The following is a 17,437-nucleotide window of genomic DNA, read 5'->3' on the forward strand; positions in this document are numbered from 1 at the left end:
AACCTCATCAGTCCATTACATCTTTAGAAATTTGACAGACCTGGACGATTGGCTGAGGCCTTGCAGTTGAATCCCTCATTTGTGCACATATCCGACTTTCTCTAGGCCCTGAACATCACGAAGCTTCAAACATCCTACTATGTTCAAATATTCCAGGTTATTGAAGCACGAGAGGTCTGGTAATATTTCAATGAACGTGCACCGCTCGATATCCAAGCATTCCAAGTTTTCCAATCTCTCGAGACCTTTAATTTCAACTAGATTGTGGCAGTATTTAGCATGTAATTGCTTCAGATGTGTTAATTGGGAAAGGTCTGGTCTTATAAGGTACTCACAAGAACGTATATCCAGCTCCTCCAAGCTTTTCAATCTGTCAACGCCTTGAACTCGAATTAGATCATCATTCACTAAGGAAAAACTCATATCCAAGTATCCCAAGGACTCTGCATATTCAAGGCCGTCAAATTTGGATAACTTCTCGCTTCCAAATACACTTAGATGTACTAAGGATTTTAATGCTTCCAAACCCTTGATTTCCGTCAGCTCACAGCAGTTTTGGATATCTAATTCTGACAACAATTTCAAACTTGAAAAACTTGGCAACCCTTTCAACTCATCACAGCCGTAGATAAAAAGCTTCGATATTGCCGAGGGAAGCTTTGGTATGGATTCCAGCAATTTGCATTTGTAAACAGTGAGCTCTTTTAGATGGATCAGGTGAAAAAGTTGAGGCAATATGCGAAGCTGACAGGTGACTTCCAGAACTGTTAAACAGCTAGGAAGCTCTGGCAGCGACTGAAGTTTGTTGCAACAAATTAACCGAAGGTGTTGCAGAGAAGGCAGCTTACTCATAATTTCTGGCAGTGATTGAAGCTTCTCACAGCCGCATAAGTCAAGTTTTTCAAGATGAGAAAGCTTATCCAATGAGTCGGAGAAGCCAGAAACACCCGTCCAACTTAATACAAGGATCTTTAGTGAAGACAACCCATTTATAGGAAATTCCCCTGCTAGACTCGTGCAAGATGAGGCATGCAATTCTTCGAGGTTGCCCAACTTGCCTATAGTACTTGGTAAATTACTCAGTTTACTTGTACTAATATCCAAAATTTTCAAGTTCTGCAAATCCCCAATGGATTCGGGTAATTCCCGAATGCTCATACAGTCCCATCTAAGTGGACAAAACGTTGTCGAACGCCCAATTGGTGTATGGGGGACGCCATTTAAGCGAAAAATAATTCCTTCTTGCCAATAAAAAATTTTCTCCCCATCACCTAGTTTCAGGCACTGCAATTTAAGAAGAGATCCAATGCTCCCTAGAAGTTCAGCCAAACTGATGCACACATTCAACTCAAGGGTCAACAAATTTATGAGATGGCCAATTGAGTTGGGAAGATTAACCAATGACGTGCAACCATGGGCACAAAGGGTCGACAAATTTATGAGATGGCCAATTGAGTCGGGAAGATTAACAAATGACTTGCAACCACGGACACAAAGGGTTGACAAATTTATGAGATGGCCAATTGAGTCGGGAAGTCTAACCAATGACTTGCAACCACGGGCATGAAGTATCTCTAGCTTCTTCAAAGAACCTATACATGGAGGAATTTCCTCTATGGCAGTCTTGTCTATGTTCAGTTCCTTAAGTTCTTTCAGTTTGCCCATTTCTCTCGGGAGCACTTGGAGATGCCCACATTCCGATAAGTCCAAAGAAATGAGGCTCCTGACTTCTCCGATAGAATGGTGAATTTGCTTTAGTCGAAAACAGTCTGCAAAGATTAATATCTCTAAATTCCGAAAAGTTGAGAGATCAGGAGTAACTTTTAAATTGTAGCAAAATTTAAGTTTTAGAACTTTCAACTCCTTTGCCACCTGCAAAACAAAGTGACCAATAATTTTTCGCTAAGAATAAGTCATTACAAACCAAAAGATAAGACAATATGCTCCCTGTCTGACCTTGAGATGACTCTATCCTTTCCAAAGCTTTGAAATGCCACTTGATGATAAATCAAATATGACTAATTTCTCTAGATGAAAACCAGTAGCCATGTCTATACTGGATCCGGTACACATAAGCCATCGCAACTTAGGAAGCGAGCTTTTGGAATCTCCAATCGGATTTCCAGCATCCACTTGAAGGAACCTTAAATTCGGTAGTTTTTCAAATTGTTCAGCTGTGACTTTTGTGCCTGAGATGCATCTGTCAAGACGAAGGGCCTCAACGTGAATTTTTTCAATTTCCTGCACATATGTTGCACCAAATCAACTAACAATGGACCGATATCACTTTGCCTTTGTTCTATAGTGCCGAAGTTATGGCGAAACATTTTATGTATTCGTTTCGATATCTTCTCTTCTTTGGTTTAAGTTATTTCTCCCTTTTCCTTCTCTTATTCGATTATAGAATCAGTGCAATCGGTCATTTCAAGGGGAAAAGCATGATGACTCGAATAACAACTTAGAATGAATTGGTACAGACACCAAGTGCATAAGTAACCACTAATGAGCAGGGAGCTTATTGTTTAAACCCAAAAATTTATTTTCCTTAGCTAAATAAGAAATGTCTACCATGTATAAATGCTAAGAACATTTCATCCTAACCACATCAAGGAAATAATATAAGGAGAATAATCTCGGTTGTAGGGTCTAAAATTGATTCCAATTGAAAGAATTCATGCAAAAAAGAGAGTAGAAAAAAATAGAGGTAACAATTACCTTTTTCTCTGAAGTGCTTCTAAGCTTCCTCATGGGTCCACAACCTACTTTGATACATACGTGCCTTTCGATTTTCTTGATGAACAATTTCCCTACCAAGGTCTCTCAGTTGGTCATGCATTTTCAACTTGTGATTATCTCCAATTTTTATTAGTGACATAAACCTCAATGTTTCAATCCCCATGCTCGGATAAAAATTGCAGGCTTCCCACATGTAGGATGCAATTCTTAAATCAGTTCCAATAAAGAAACAAGCAATATCCAAAAATATCTCTTTTTCCTCATCATTCAATGTATCATAGCTTATCCTCAACTTCTCTTGCACTTCCTTGTGCGGTACTTTCCTCAACCTTTTCATCGAACCTACAACCTCGAGAGCTAAGGGAAGCCCTCCAATAATAGATATGACATCATGAGAAAGAGACTTGAATTCACGTGTAGGAGAGTTCCTCCGAAAATCATGTCCACTACACAAGTTCAAATCATGTACACTACAAAATTTCAAAGACTTAACCATTACATTGAGGTCGTACTTGTAGTTCACCTCAGCATCATCAAGAATAGACATGTTTCTAGTGGTAATGATTATCCTACTTCCCCTCTCAAACCAGTCATGTTTCCCAATTAATGCTTTTAGTTGATAATGGTTATTCACATCATCTAAAAGAATTAGGACTTTCTTAAGTGTAAATCTAGATTCTAGGATCCTAATTGCTACATCGTAGTTTGGCACTTCATCCTTTGTTCCCTGTATATCCCATATTAATTGCTTCTGCAAACATAAAATGCCATTGTGTCGCGAGAATTCTCGAATGTCCGCAATGAAACTATGATGCTGAAATTGGTCGCAGAGCTTATTGTAGACGACCTTGGCTAAAGTTGTCTTACCAATACCCCCCATTCCATGAATACCAACAATTTGGGTAGCACTGGGGTTACCATCCAGCGATCTTAGAATATCTGCCACAGTCTCATCAATTCCGACAAGTTGTTTGGTAGCAACCAGCTGAAAGGCCTCTTTTAACTTTTTCGAAACTGCTTTGACAACCATTTTCACCAATTTTCCTTCGAAGCTGTTTATAAAGCATTCAAGCTAAAATGCATTAGAAGAACAATCATATCCTGTTATATCTCATTATTACTATAGTACAGCTTATAAGAGTTAAAAAAGCAAGCACAAGTAAAAAGAGCAAGCACAAGTTGTGAAACACACGATAGAATAGCCTCCTCTACAAGCAAGATCCGGTTAAAAGAAATAAAATAAGGTTTCTATAGAAAATGAAATACCCGTTAGCAGTTTTCTCCGATTCCCATCCCTTTATAGAACCCACTTCGTGGAGTGCTTGTTTCCATTCGGCAACTTCTTCCTCAGAATACTTCCCACTTGAACGGAAGAAAGCCTCTCCAAAGCTCCCTTCTTGGTGTTGTACATCGGTTGGTTCAACCCGGTAAAATATGGGCAAAACAACTTGTCCGTTGTTCTTCATGCACTCAGTCATTTGAACGAGCTCTTTAAGGCACCATTTGCTCGAAGCGTAATTCTGAGAGAGAACCGGAATGGAGATCTTACTATTCTTAATGGCCTGGAGAAGGTTGTTGTCGATCTTCTCGCCTTCGTGAAGCTCATCGTCGTCTCTGAACACGTAGATTCCAGCATCGACGAGGCCGTTGTAGAGGTGATCCACAAAAGTTTTGCGAGTGTCCATACCTCTGAAGCTCAAGAACACGTCATAGATGTTACTTCCTTTTGGAGTGGCGGACGAGCTAGGCGCAGCGTTATCATCTATGAAGCACGGACACGTTGTCCGTGCTTCCGTGTCGTGTCCGACACGTGTCGGAGCGTGTCGGACACGTCGACACGCTCGGACACGGTCGGACACGCGGTCAACGCGTGTCGGAAAACCCGACACGTGGTCAACCTTTGCCCGACACGTTTCGACACGCGTGTCCGGGAGGGAGCAGACCGTGAGCGACGGCGAGAGACGGCCGAGCATAGACTGAGGCGAGGGCCGACCCTGTGATGCTACGATGGATCCGACGGGGCTGCAGCTGCGAAGGAGAAAGGACCAAAGGTGAGAGGAAGAGGAGAGGAAGGCGGTCGTGCGGCGAGCGGCGAGCGGCGAGGAAGGGGGTCGTGCGTGCGGCGAGGAGCAGCGAGCGGCGAGCGGCGAGGAAGGGGTCGTGCAGCGAGCGGCGAGGAAGGGGTCGTGCGTGCGGCGAGGAGCGGCGACCGGCGAGGAAGGAGGTCGTGCGGCGAGCGGCAAGGAGGGAGGAGGAGAAGAGGAAGGGTCGCGAGCGGCGAGGAGGAGGAGTAAAAGGAGGTAGGGTTTCTGAGAAACTCAAAAGTAATTAAAAAAAGTGGGGTCTATGGGTACCTATTTTGGGGGAGGGAAAGTGACGGACAGATGGGGGAAATGGACGGGGGAAATGGACGATTGTGAGAGGGAAAGGAAAATAAATTTGGAGGTGGAGGGAAATGGATAAGGAAAAGAAGAGAGTGGGGTGGACTCTAATGGAAGTTTTTTTTTTTTTTTAATCAGAAAAATAAATAAATGAGATTAAAAATAAAAGTAAATTTAGGGGGAGGGAGGGATTTCGAAAAATAAATATAAATTTGGGATAATGAAATAAAAAAGGTGTAAGATTTATTAATATTATTAGTATAAATTCATTATAAACTCTTTATTTATTTATTTATTTGTGAATTTGAATTAAATTAATTAAAAATAAAAATATTTATTTAATATTTAACGTGTCGGAACATGTCCAAATTCTTTACTTTTTGAGAAATGACGTGTCGCATATCGTGTCATGTCGTATCACGTATCTGTGTCGCCGTATCTATACTACATAGGTTATCATCTGCTTTTCGATGTGTGATCTCTTTGTTGTTCTGGTCAAAATTGGATAAGGGCCAAGATGAGACCCGTTTCATTTTTCGCTCCTCCATCAACTCTTGAACCGAGTCCTTCTGCTTGTATGAAAGAATAAAAATGCGTAAATTCGGGCTCTGCTCAAGAAGATGACCATGCGGAGCTGGGTTTTTCACGATTTCTACTTCAAGAGGGGGAAAAGAAGAAGAAGACGAATAAATGAAGAATGACCGAGGGTCAGTCGTTGCGTGAAGAGGCTCGACTGGTGAAGGGGGCGTCCTTTTGCTTTTTGACAAACTTCATTTGTCGTGTATTTCGAGTCATGATGCCCTTTTCCGTTGGACCAAAAAAAAAAAAAATGATGCCCTTTTCCTTTGGTTGACTGGATCCAGCTGTGGCTGGGGCCCACCACTTCTTACCGGAAATCGGAGAGTGAAAGACGGAGCCTCTTGTTTCTCTCACACTCCATCGCCCCCTCGTATGACACGTGTCGCTCATTGAATGAGTGAAAATGACGTGACACCACTTGCATATACAATATTTTTCCTTGATACCCGTTGACGTCTGAATTTAATCTTTTTACTTATAATTTAATCGCGTTGAAAATTAGGAGATAATTTTAACCTTTAAATAAAAAGATTATTTTCAATAAATTGCATCGCTTATGAGCATTAAGAATATTTGCATTACTAATGAAAATTATTAATTTTCTTTTGAAAATCATCATTAATTTTTTTTTTATTATTAAGAATTATTATTACTGTTAAAAAAAGTGGCAAACTAAATAGGGCCGGGTCAGGGCTGGGCCCGCCCGGCCCTCCTTTTCTCCTTTTCCCCAGCCCCGCCTCGTTCTCCCTTCTTCTTCTCTCCTCTGCGGCTCGCGTTTTGGTGGGGGTGGAGAAGCCTACTACATAGTACATACCTCCTCCTCTTCACGAAACCGACAGGAACGTAGTGGCCGTCGATGGGGAGGCGGATCCGACGGCGCAGAGAGGGGGAGCATGGGTGCTGCCGTGGGTGCGTCGAACTTGGTCACGCGCTTATTTTTATTTTTTCCTATTATTTTTTTCATTTTGGTAGGAAAGAGCCGGCGGAATGAGGCATGTGCTCATCCGCAAAAACAGAGTCCGTTGGCCGCACCAACATAAATCATACGTAGTGCTGGTTTTTTATGTTTTTTTTGGTGTTTGGATAACTAAGGGTTTAAAAACCTTATGAATGCTACTCCAATTGGCTCCCAACACTTGTCCCCTCTCCTTTTGATTTTTGAAAGGCCTCGTGCGTGGCGATCTGTCGAGACATTTTCAAATTCAAGTTGTGAAATTGTTAGTGATGAGTTCGTGGCCTCTTCATTGGAGAAAAATTTGCAAAAGCTAAGACGTCGAGTGAGAAGGAAAGGACAAAAGAAAAACACCTTCGTTCGTGGCCTTTTCATTTTGGTAGGAGAGAGCCGGCGGCATGAGGCATGTGCTCATCCGCAAAAACAGAGTCCGTTGGTCACACCAACATAAATCATACGTAGTGCTAGTTTTTTATGTTTTTTTTTTTTGGTGTTTGGATAACTAAGGGTTTAAAAACCTTATTAATGCTACTCCAATTGGGCCCCAACACTTATCCCCTCTCCTTTTGATTTTTGAAAGGCCTCGTGCGTGGCGATCTGTCGAGACATTTTCAAATTCAAGTTGTGAAATTGTTAGTGATGAGTTCGTGGCCTCTTCATTGGAGAAAAATGTGCAAAAGCTAAGACGTCGAGTGAGAAGGAAAGGACAAAAGAAAAACACCTTTGCATAGTGATGTCACTAAAAAAAAAGGTCCGAATCTGAACAAAGAATTGATCCGAATCTAGGATTATGGTTCTCTTTGGATAAGTTTCTTTTGGTTTTGGTAATATGTAAAACAATTGGATTATGACGGGTCGATTTGAATCGTAGTATGAATGGAGACAATGATAAATTCGTGTGAACACTTTGTGGATGCCAAACTTAGAAGGAGAATAACCACTGGGGGTTCGCCCTAGTGGTCACCTTTCCAACTTGGAAGGGGGAGGTTGGGGGGTTCAAATCCCCACATTATCAGGGGGAATTGGGGTGGGGACGATTTCATTTCAAGAGTGGGTTTACTCTCACGCTATTTCTGAGGCAATGGCAAAAAGTCCGAGAGTGAGTGTTAGAATAGGATTAGAAAGTAGGACCGATAAAAAAAAAAACTTAGAACGAGAATGCTCATGCTCTTTCTCATTAATCAATTTTTTGATCCGTTTTAATGAAAATAAAGGGCTTATAGAGACGGTCGATACTTCTTTTGTTGAACTTTTTTGCGGCAAGACCTCTGGCCGTTTCTTCCATGGAAGTAATAATGATACTGGATGTCAAAAGGTCCCTTTGCGCTTCAATCCTTTTCATGGTTCACCTCTCGTCCATCACAGCAATGCGAGCACTTTTGCATAGTTTCAATTTGTTAGTAATTCACGTGAAATTAAAAATGAAATCAAGGAGAGGTTGTCTGGGCTTGCTAGATAGAATAATTGAAAGACCGATTGAACCATAGTACAAAATGAAATCAAGCACATTTGATTAGTTTCAATTTGTTAGCAATTCAAAGACCGATTAAGCCAAGTTGTCAAGTTTCTTTCGGAGAACGGGAGAGAAACTTTATGTGGGGAAGCTGGTTCTCCATATCTCATCAACACATGTTAAGTTAAATAAAGTAGGCTTCTTGGCTGTTCATTTTCACTATTGCCAATCAGGTAGCTTCAGTTGAGAATGTATGAGAAGAGAGCGGTACAGAAAAAAAGACCATAGAAAGTATTTTAGTGTCAAAACATTGAATTTGCTAGCATATGTTTGTGATTGGTACTTGCATTCTTCCTTGAAATGGCATCCTAGACAATGATGAGCACCTTTTTTAAGTGATGCACATGCCATTGTGCACCAAAAGTTCATAGATTGGTGGGTGCATCAACACAGCACCTTATCAAGCAAAATATATGGGGAAGGAAGACTCTTGGTAACACAACAATACCGTTGGTTTGAGCCAGAAATGAATCAGTATGTGCTGAGCCTCCATTTAAGCAAAGTAATTTGGTATCACATGATGCTCATCATGTAAAATAAGCTGCATAATCAACCGTGAGTTTGTGTATTGATAATTTTCACTAGCAATGTTTGCATCATCAGCGTAGATGGAAACTAGGAAATAACCTTTTCTTATGTTCTCTGATATATGCTAGGAAAAGAAAGAACCAAAGAATGCTAGGAAATTACCTTTTCTGATGTTCTCTGACATATGCACAGGGTACTATTTAGCTAGAGTTAAAATAAGTTTCCATTGATTGTAACTTTTAATGGAGTTCTGTCAACACATGTACACGTGTTTTAGGTTAAAAGCAAATGAAAGGATTTGGATGAAATTTGTATTTGAAACGATAAATAGAATACAAAAATTGTCCTAATGATGTCTCCTCCATTAATTACCAAAGCACAAAAGCTAGCTGTTTTAATTGTTTTGTGGAAGTGCTCCAATGCCTGAAGATATATGAACTTCCATTAAGTTTGTTGAGTTTGTCAATAAATTGATTGTTCAAGCTACACTCCAGAATTTCCTTGTCTTGCTCTTTTAAATGTTAAACCATGGCAATACAAAAATTGTCTGCTTTTCTTCTTGCTTATGCTGCTTCTGAAAGGCAATTTTAGCAGTTTAAATCTCTCTTCCCGTTGACACTAAGAAGGTTGCTCTATTTATCAGGACAAGAAAGAGGGAATAGCTGTTTTTGTCTCCCAATCATTTTGCTCTGCACAATGTTTTGTGATTCCTGTTGCCAGGTTACGTTAGTACTCTACGCTGCTGGGTGCAATTCGACTAGTGACAGTTCCTCCCTAAAGCCTCACCTGTCAGGAAACCTCATTCATGACTTGTACGTGTTTTTCAGTTCAGAAATTGTGGCCTGGTAATTAATTTGATTCGCTTTCTATGCTTCTAATCTCAAGTCTATCCGTATGATATTCTTATCTTCTAAAAAACATGATTGCCACTTGTAAGTTGTAAGTATACAAGGAATAGGCGAATTCTAGGAAGTATTCCTCCTTTCTTTGCACCTAATATGCAACAATTGTCATCATTTTCTAGTGATTATACTCTACAACTACGAGGATTAAAAACCAGTGATCTAGCTCAGTTCTCTAAATTTTTTTATCACAATTTCTTTCAGGACTGTTGATTTCTTCCTTGTATATGTACATCAATTGCCATCTTGTGAGACGAAAATATGATGTTGAGGTACCATTTTCTGTTGGTATCTTGCATGAACAAAGACAAAATTCATCTTTTGTCCATGTCCATGGTCATTTATTTGCATGACTTGGTAAATTGCACAGGTGTCCATCATCGCTTCACCTGAAAGTTATTCTTAATGAGGAAAATATGTATTGGTCTTCTGTGAAATGTGTGGCTGTTTCTATATTTGTTTCCTTGAACAGCATACTGGTCACCATCTGATGTTGCTAATGATATAATTTACAGGTGGTTTGGAATACAGCTGAATCCTCAATTTATTGGGATAGACCTCAAGTATGCAAACTTTTCCAGTCACATTCATTGTTATACTGATATCTAAAGTACTTGTATATGTCCATGTGCATAATTTCTTGTGTGGACTGACTTATAATCACATCATTAGTGCTTTCTAGACCACGTGTCGTCTTTCATAAGTCTGTGAGGTTCAGCATTTCTCCGTGTTCTCTCACTTGACTGTCCAGAGGCTGCTAATTGCACCAGTATATCCTTTTTCATAACATGAAACTACATGGCTGCTTATGGGGATCTTACTCTGAATTTAATCTCACTTTAACATTATATATGGTTGTTGATCTTTCCGTCACTGGTACCGGATGTTTTAACTTTTATTTGTAAAATATGTCTTCTGTAGGTTTTTCTTTGTACGAGCAGGTATGATGGGATGGCTTCTTATCAATTTGTCAGTTCTAGCTAGAAGTGTCCAAGATGGCAACTTGAGCCTATCAATGATCCTTTATCAATTATTCTGTGTGGTAATTTTACGATGATCTCTTTAGCATCTTTTAACTAAGTCAGTTTTACGACTTCCTTTATCTAAGAGTTCTTCTTTTTTTAACAGTTATATATCCTGGACTACTTTGTGTACGAGGAGTATATGACTTCCACGTAAGTGCATAACTTGTCTGTCTCTGCAATCCTTCAAGTGCACGCTGAAGTTGTCTCTGCGTCATCTGGTTTTTTCTTTTAAGAAACCACATTGCTGCTTAAAAGTAGGAGCTTTTATCTTCACTTATGACTCCACTCAACTGTACTCTAGGCTAATACGGCATCTCTTTAGAACATTTAGGAAATGCTGCAATGCTCATTTATGAACTGGCCTGCTATATGGGCTGCTTTAGTTTAGCAAACAGTTATGCTTCTAAAATCTCTTCATTTTCGCCATGTGTTCTTTCAACCTTTAGTATGCTGGGCTTGGGCCATGGAACCTGTTAACTTGCATTAATTCTAACATGCTCATCGGAGAGATATGTGAATTGCATGCTATGTACCGTGCATATGGAACCATATTGCGGTTAGCATCAAGAGAATTTTTGTACCAACCGTTGTCTCGTAATTTATGACGGCACAAAATCATTCAACCCGATTATTCGGACATTTATTTAAAGATACTCTATACACAAAGAATGGAATTCATTGGGCGAGCTTATGGATTCATCGGGGCGGAGAAGTAAAGTCGTGCTTTATGCGCAGCTTCCTGTCTACTGCAGTATACGGCTCAAGAAACTGCAACACACGGTTTAAGGTTTTGATATTTAGAAAAGCTCATGATTAACGAATGGCAAGTCACACGTAGTGATTGATTCTTACCATATTCCGGATGTGTTCTTGACTTGATTTCTGCAAGTGATTTACAAAACCATAAGACGTGATCAATAAGTCAAGCTGAGACTGGGAAGACAAAGGGAAGGAGAAGATTCAAGACAATACTAACCTCGGTTTCCCAAGGAAGGCATCGTTGACTTCATCACTACTTGGTCTTCCATCGAATGTTGAAAGCAAGATATACTCTTCCTTCCCAGATGGCTGATCGACTCTTTTGTACAATTCGAAGGGTAGGGGTAGGACATCCTGCAATGAAGAATTTATGTGTCATTCAACTTCATTGAAAACTGCAGCAACTCCAATTTTGATTTATGCAGAGATGAAGCTCTTTGAAGCTGAGAGATATTGATGAAACTGAAATATGAAGCAAAAGCATAAGCATTCGCCTCTCGACACATATCAATGATATATGACGTAATGTTCGTCTGATTCTTGCCTCAGTGAAACAAGAATCGACGATTCTTACTTCCAACATACTACACGTTCAGGCTCAGCTACCAGGCAAACCAATAGACCTTTGAAGTTAGCCAACAATCTAATTGAAAGAACAGATAAACAATTTCTGGAGAGTTCCAATGTCTTGACATCTACACCATTGATAGATAAGATAATGTTTTGCACACCATCGAGAATCACTTTTTCATGCATCCAGAAGGAAATGCATACTTCCACACGCAGCTTTCATTCTGAGAAAGCTTAGCAATTCTTCTGCGTTGTCCTTTTTCTTTGGCTAGGCAAGGGGATGGAGAAAGCAGAAAAGGGAAGACCTCTGGTGGTAAGGACGGGCCACCCCCAAGGCCAAATCTTGATTGATTCTTGCTTTATTGCATGCAAATTCAATCATTCATTGTGCTCAAACAGTACTTCTGCACGGGCATGGCTCTTTAATATGAGGTATGTGTCAGAGAGAGGGGAAATTTACCTGAGAGCATCCATAATTGGGTATTGAGTTCCTGCATAATAGAGAAGCCGGAAGAAATAGCAATTCTCAAATGATGCAGCATACTCCAGTCTCTTGTTTCGTCCCATAGTCTTCAAAACAAGTTTCAAGATAAAGAGAATCAGTTCAAATCTATATCCATTTTGTTTCCCCATATTAACATTGTACTTGCATGATACCACTGGAACTTGGTAAATCCCGGAGAAAAAGAGCCATGCTCATTAGAAAGAGGCAAAACATTTGTTGCAGACTCTGCTAAAACACTGGATGCAGGTCTGCAGACAAAATGTTAAGCGATGGATTAAGAATGGTAATAACATGCAAGCATTACTTTGAAGAAATTGTTCAGTTTCTTGGGGTCATTTTATACAAGATTTTGGCTGATTTTTGTTTGAAGAATAGCTTACCTCTGTGACTCTGTAAAACAACGAAACATGACTGAGAGATGATTTCGACTAGTCTCTGTTTTTGTACTGACCAAATAATGACCAGCTGCTGGATATGGCTGCAGCCTCACTTGTAGGACATTATCTGACAGAAACATGGATATTTATCAACATTCATTAGCTAAATATCTCGCTAAGTGCAATTAGAGTCATAACCCAAGCAATGAAAGTGTTCAACTCAACAGAAAATTTCGGGACAAACCTTAAGCCTAGGATTGATGAGGATGACTGTACGCATACCAGCAGATTCAGTCATGCCCCTGAGATCCTGCAATCTCAAAATCAAGTGGTGCTTGACCATATAGTTGCGGCATATGTCATAAAATGGACATAATTGCGAAAGGATTAATGAAACACTTGCTATCAAGCTCTTACATCGATGATACAGTTACCCACAGCATTTTGAGGAGCCACTAAGATAAAAATGTCATCTTGCTCGTCAACCTAGATTTAAGGCTTAGTAAAGCTACACATTGTGAAATGATTGCCCAGTGAAATGGCTCTTAAAAGCGACATAAGCTAATGATAGAAATGCTGCTATGGATCAGAGGTGGAATAGCAATTTAACATCCAATGCATCTAATGCAACGACCATCTGAGCATACGAGATTGATATATGAGCCCTCTCACTATCATAAACATTTAAATTTTAAGCCCCCATGAGTCGAAAAAGGAAGAGAACACAAGGTTGAAAGTTGAAAGTATGCACTAATCACATGTTGGGCTAAATTCCTGCATGGGGTTGGATGTCAGAGAGGAACTTGGAAGTCCCACACCATGTATACTTGGATTCTTTAGAGTCTATATATTTGGATCTCTGCAAGTACTATGACTACCACCACCTTGTCCGCCAATGACCAAGGAGAGAAGTAGTCAATGGTATGATCACCTATTTTAGATAAACTCAATTTCCCCGACCATATACCTATAGATCCAATCTTGACAAAGGTTCCTAATGCACCATGATCTCCCAAATCTATGAACTCCAATATCTTGCCACTACCAGCAAGCTGCAGTGGCATTCCATTGAGAGTACCTTCTCCCATGGACGCTTGAACACAAACCTGCATGAGATGATTTTCTAACAAATATGAATATAAGCGGGTAATCAACACCAAATCTGACTACAGGAGAGGCAAAAGAACTAAGTCAAATTTACCTTAACACGTTTTCCATCAATGAAAGAGCAATAACTCTGACAAGTTCCATCAGAGTACCTATTCTATAAACATCCTGTCCAGATTGCATTACTAAAATATGGTTAAATTCATATTATCTGTTTGACGAAGGACCAAATGTTCTCATACAATCATCTTATCATTTCTGGGTTCAGCTCTGGGATATTAATTTCTACCTGAAATGTTCACGAGAAGAGCAGCATGAGTTTGGCTTTGGGAGTAACATGCATATTTTGATGAGGAGAACTGTAATAAGATGAAACAGGGTAAATCTTTCGAGTAGGAAGTTCCCCTTAAATTCCCAGCTTTGGATTCCTTCTTTATCAGTAAAAAGAGGATCGGCTTGATTTTAAGTATCTGGAAGTCATGATTGTGGAATTATAAAAACAAATAAACATATAGACTTAGGAAATCTAAATCTCTCGTTAGTTTCTTTCTTCAAGTAATTCAGACCAATGAAAACAGTATCAAAGGCGAATATCCTACCTTTAGTCTTGTTTTTCCATCATATATGGCTCTCTGCATAGCTTGAAGCACATCGTCATAGAAATATGTCCTGATTCCTCTAGAGTAAGGAATATTATTTAACCTTGTAGGTATTCCCTGCCATTTACCCTATAGAATGCTAAAGCAAAATAAGGCAAGAATATAGTGCAGATATTAATGAAAACTCTGCAGATCCATGATGTAGCTTTCAAACTAGGGACAAGGATAAATGTATAGTATGCTGAAGTACCTCTTTTTTTAGTTGCCTGATTTGATGGCTGTGAGATCAGATACAGGGTTCCCTGAAAGAAATGTCACAGGCTTACAAGACATTGGGATTAAGAAAATCGACATTCATGAACATCAACCCTTTTCTTTGGATAGAAACCTCACAAAAGGACTTGTCTCATCCAAGATAATAATTGTCCTACAATACATTCCTTACCAGTCATTCGACAGCACTTCCTTCAGTTAAGCAAAACTAATGCTTTGAATTGTGTTTCTAGAATTCCATGAGAAGTAACTCATCCTTCGAATCATTTAAAGTTGGCTGTACTTTCCGAAGCTTTGCTACTTAGTTGCTATTGCTAATTCTACATCAACACATCCTTTCAGTCAATGAGTGGAAGTCAGTATCCTTCATTTCCCTCTAAAAATTGGTGACCTCACACTTCTAGGAAAAGAAAAATAGACTCACAATTGAAGTATCAAAGGAGAGCGATCCCAATTGCACTTCGGATGATATTACTCATACCTAGTTTTGTTGTTTTTGCTTTATCTTTTTGGATCCTTGACGGCAGTGAGTCTACTTCACTGAAAACCACATCTTTGGGCGATTTCCATCAATCTGCACTCTCCAAAATGCAATCTATCACAGGCTGTTACCAATTGCCGTACAATTCTTAATGAGAAGTGGAAGAAAGGGTCAGTTGAGAGCAAGGGAGGAACTTATTCATTATGCTCAAATAAGTCGATAATATAGCCTGAGCATTTTGCTTGTATATTCCAAACGTGACTTCACCTAATACGAAAATCAAAAGTAAAATTACACAAAGGAAATGTTGGCAGACGACCAAAGGTAGCTAATCAGGCCTATGCACTAATTAGAAAGTGACAATTTTTAGGAAGCATAAGCAAGCATTTATGTCATATACTCCTAGTCAACAATAGAAGTTAATGCTTCTCATGCGGATATTTTGATTGTGCTGTGATTCTGGTTTAAGTTGAGGATATGTTTGATTCTGATACTAATTGGAACAGCTAACAGTGGACTAGGTCAATACTAATAAGCACAAACCTACGTTCAATATGGGATATAAAAAAAGAAAAATTAAGGTGGAAAATGATGACATATTAAGTGAAAATATTTTGATTGGAAAATGATTAAATTCGACCTAATTATTTTATGAAATGGAAAGAAGATAAAAAGAAATTATCGACCTTTTCCTCTCCTCTTTCATCAGGAAATTTAAAATTTTGGATATTAAGTATTTTGGCCCAATGTAAAAGATACAAATTAAAGAAAAGAACTAGAAAATCCGAATTTAAGTTGTAAGGGCCTTTTGGTCCACGAAAATTATTTTCATGTTCGATTTCAACGTAAAGGAAACTGAAATTTTCTGACCCAAAAAAAAAAAAGAATCTGAACTCCTTATCATTTTTACGATTTTTTTCACCTGTGGAGAACTTCTTTGATTTTTCCCCTGAAGCATCGCGTCAACTTCCAGGCCAGATCGACCACCAAAAAAAAAAAAATCCAGGCCAGCGTCTCCATTCCTCGAACTAATTCAGAGACAAAAGTACAACAGCAGGCTATCAAGAAAAATCGTCTTACCAAATTTATGAAATGCTGATGAAATTGGCAATACATCTCGACAAAGAATAGCGTGACCTGCTTCTATCTAACTTCGAAAGGAAAGGCGAGTCATTCCGACATCGTCGCCGAAGTGCTTGACTTGTCGAAGCATTATTTTCATCAATCAATTGCTTCTCTGCCGCAGCGATGCAATGAACATACGAGATTCCACTGAGTTGCATCGCTGAACGTCTTTTAGAGTCTAGACGCCTTGGAGTCCTGGAGCTATGTGACCTCCACAAGTTCATGCGAAATTCAACCCCATTGTTCCGTTGGATTTTCAAAATTCGACAGTGATGGACGGTTTGCTGAGGCCTTGCAGTTGAATCCCTCATTTTAACACACATTCGACTTTCTCTAGGCCCTGAACATCCATTTAGTATAGAAAATAAAGGCACTTGAAGGAACCTGAACATCACGAAGCTTCGAACATCCCAAGATCTCCAAATAGGTCAGGTTATTAAAGCACGAGAGGTCTGGTAATGTTTCAATGGATGTGCAGCTCTGGATAATCAGGAATTCCAATGTTTTCAACCTCTCAAGGCCTTTAATTTCAACTATATTGTGGCAATGATAAGCTTCTAATCGCTTTAGATGTGTCAATTGCGAAAGGTCTGGTCTTATAAGGTATTGACAGCCACTTACATCTAGCTCGTCCAAGTTTTTCAATCCGTCAAGGCCTCGAACTAGATCATCATTCACTAAGGAAGAACTCATATTCAAGTATCTCAAGGACTCTGCATGTCCAAGGCCATCAAATTTGGATAACTTCTTGCTTCCAAGAACACTCAGATGTACTAAGAATTTTAATGCTTCCAGACCGTTGATTTTTGTCAGCTCTTGGCAGTTTTGATATTTAACTGTGACAGCAATTTCAAACTAGACAAATTTGGCAACTCTTTCAACTTATTACGGCCGAGGACCAAAAGCTTCGATATTGTCGAGGAAGCTCGGGCATGTTAGAAGGGAGAATTACCAAAAAAGTCCTAAACCTATTGTAATTGTGCGGATTCAGTCCTAAACTTTTTTTTTTTTTGGCCAATTTAGTC

The 17,437-nt window shown here is 39.5% G+C and overlaps 3 protein-coding genes, 1 long non-coding RNA gene and 1 pseudogene across 4 annotated transcripts; 1 reads left to right on the forward strand and 4 right to left on the reverse strand.

Moving 5' to 3' along the window:
• Positions 1–75: 75 nt before the first annotated feature.
• On the reverse strand, positions 76–3,766 carry LOC120291411 (disease resistance protein RPV1-like). Its single transcript, XM_039308734.1, has 3 exons — positions 2,880–3,766; positions 2,190–2,241; positions 76–1,872 (listed from the first exon to the last, which is right to left on the reverse strand). Exons 1-3 carry the CDS (start codon positions 3,764–3,766, stop codon positions 76–78), a joined length of 2,736 nt encoding a protein of 911 aa, XP_039164668.1.
• Positions 3,767–3,944: 178 nt separating this feature from the next.
• LOC104438854 (disease resistance protein RPV1) lies at positions 3,945–5,774 on the reverse strand. The gene is made up of 2 exons (XM_039309124.1): positions 5,578–5,774; positions 3,945–4,498 (listed from the first exon to the last, which is right to left on the reverse strand). Exons 1-2 carry the CDS (start codon positions 5,663–5,665, stop codon positions 3,945–3,947), a joined length of 642 nt encoding a protein of 213 aa, XP_039165058.1. The 5' UTR covers positions 5,666–5,774.
• A 1,955-nt stretch (positions 5,775–7,729) lies between these two features.
• Positions 7,730–10,770, forward strand: LOC120291412 (delta(14)-sterol reductase-like). Its single transcript, XM_039308735.1, has 5 exons — positions 7,730–7,747; positions 9,410–9,501; positions 10,107–10,154; positions 10,513–10,633; positions 10,720–10,770. Exons 1-5 carry the CDS (start codon positions 7,730–7,732, stop codon positions 10,768–10,770), a joined length of 330 nt encoding a protein of 109 aa, XP_039164669.1.
• A 388-nt stretch (positions 10,771–11,158) lies between these two features.
• On the reverse strand, positions 11,159–13,688 carry LOC120291532 (annotated as a pseudogene).
• Positions 13,689–14,033: 345 nt separating this feature from the next.
• Positions 14,034–15,390, reverse strand: LOC120291536. Its single transcript, XR_005549662.1, has 4 exons — positions 15,288–15,390; positions 14,784–14,835; positions 14,534–14,672; positions 14,034–14,293 (listed from the first exon to the last, which is right to left on the reverse strand). It is a non-coding gene; the product is annotated as an uncharacterized LOC120291536 (long non-coding RNA).
• Between the last annotated feature and the right edge of the window lie 2,047 nt (positions 15,391–17,437).

This window comes from Eucalyptus grandis, chromosome 3, assembly GCF_016545825.1.
Source record: "Eucalyptus grandis isolate ANBG69807.140 chromosome 3, ASM1654582v1, whole genome shotgun sequence".
NCBI classification, from domain to species: Eukaryota; Viridiplantae; Streptophyta; class Magnoliopsida; order Myrtales; family Myrtaceae; genus Eucalyptus; species Eucalyptus grandis.

Excerpts from the sequence above, each read along its gene's own strand:
- LOC120291412 (XM_039308735.1), top strand. Across the intron at positions 9,502-10,106 it reads GGAAACCTCATTCATGACTT|GTGGTTTGGAATACAGCTGA; the intron begins GTACGTGTTTTT and ends TATAATTTACAG. Across the intron at positions 10,634-10,719 it reads TTTATCAATTATTCTGTGTG|TTATATATCCTGGACTACTT; the intron begins GTAATTTTACGA and ends TTTTTTTAACAG.
- LOC104438854 (XM_039309124.1), bottom strand. The coding sequence starts at position 5,665 with ATGGAGGAGCGAAAAATGAAACGGGTCTCATCTTGGCCCTTATCCAAT. Across the intron at positions 4,499-5,577 it reads GATCACACATCGAAAAGCAG|ATGATAACGCTGCGCCTAGC; the intron begins ATGATAACCTAT and ends CGTGCTTCATAG.
- LOC120291411 (XM_039308734.1), bottom strand. The coding sequence starts at position 3,766 with ATGGTTGTCAAAGCAGTTTCGAAAAAGTTAAAAGAGGCCTTTCAGCTG. Across the intron at positions 2,242-2,879 it reads ATGGGGATTGAAACATTGAG|GAAATTGAAAAAATTCACGT; the intron begins GTTTATGTCACT and ends ACATATGTGCAG. Across the intron at positions 1,873-2,189 it reads TCTTGACAGATGCATCTCAG|GTGGCAAAGGAGTTGAAAGT; the intron begins GCACAAAAGTCA and ends TTTGTTTTGCAG.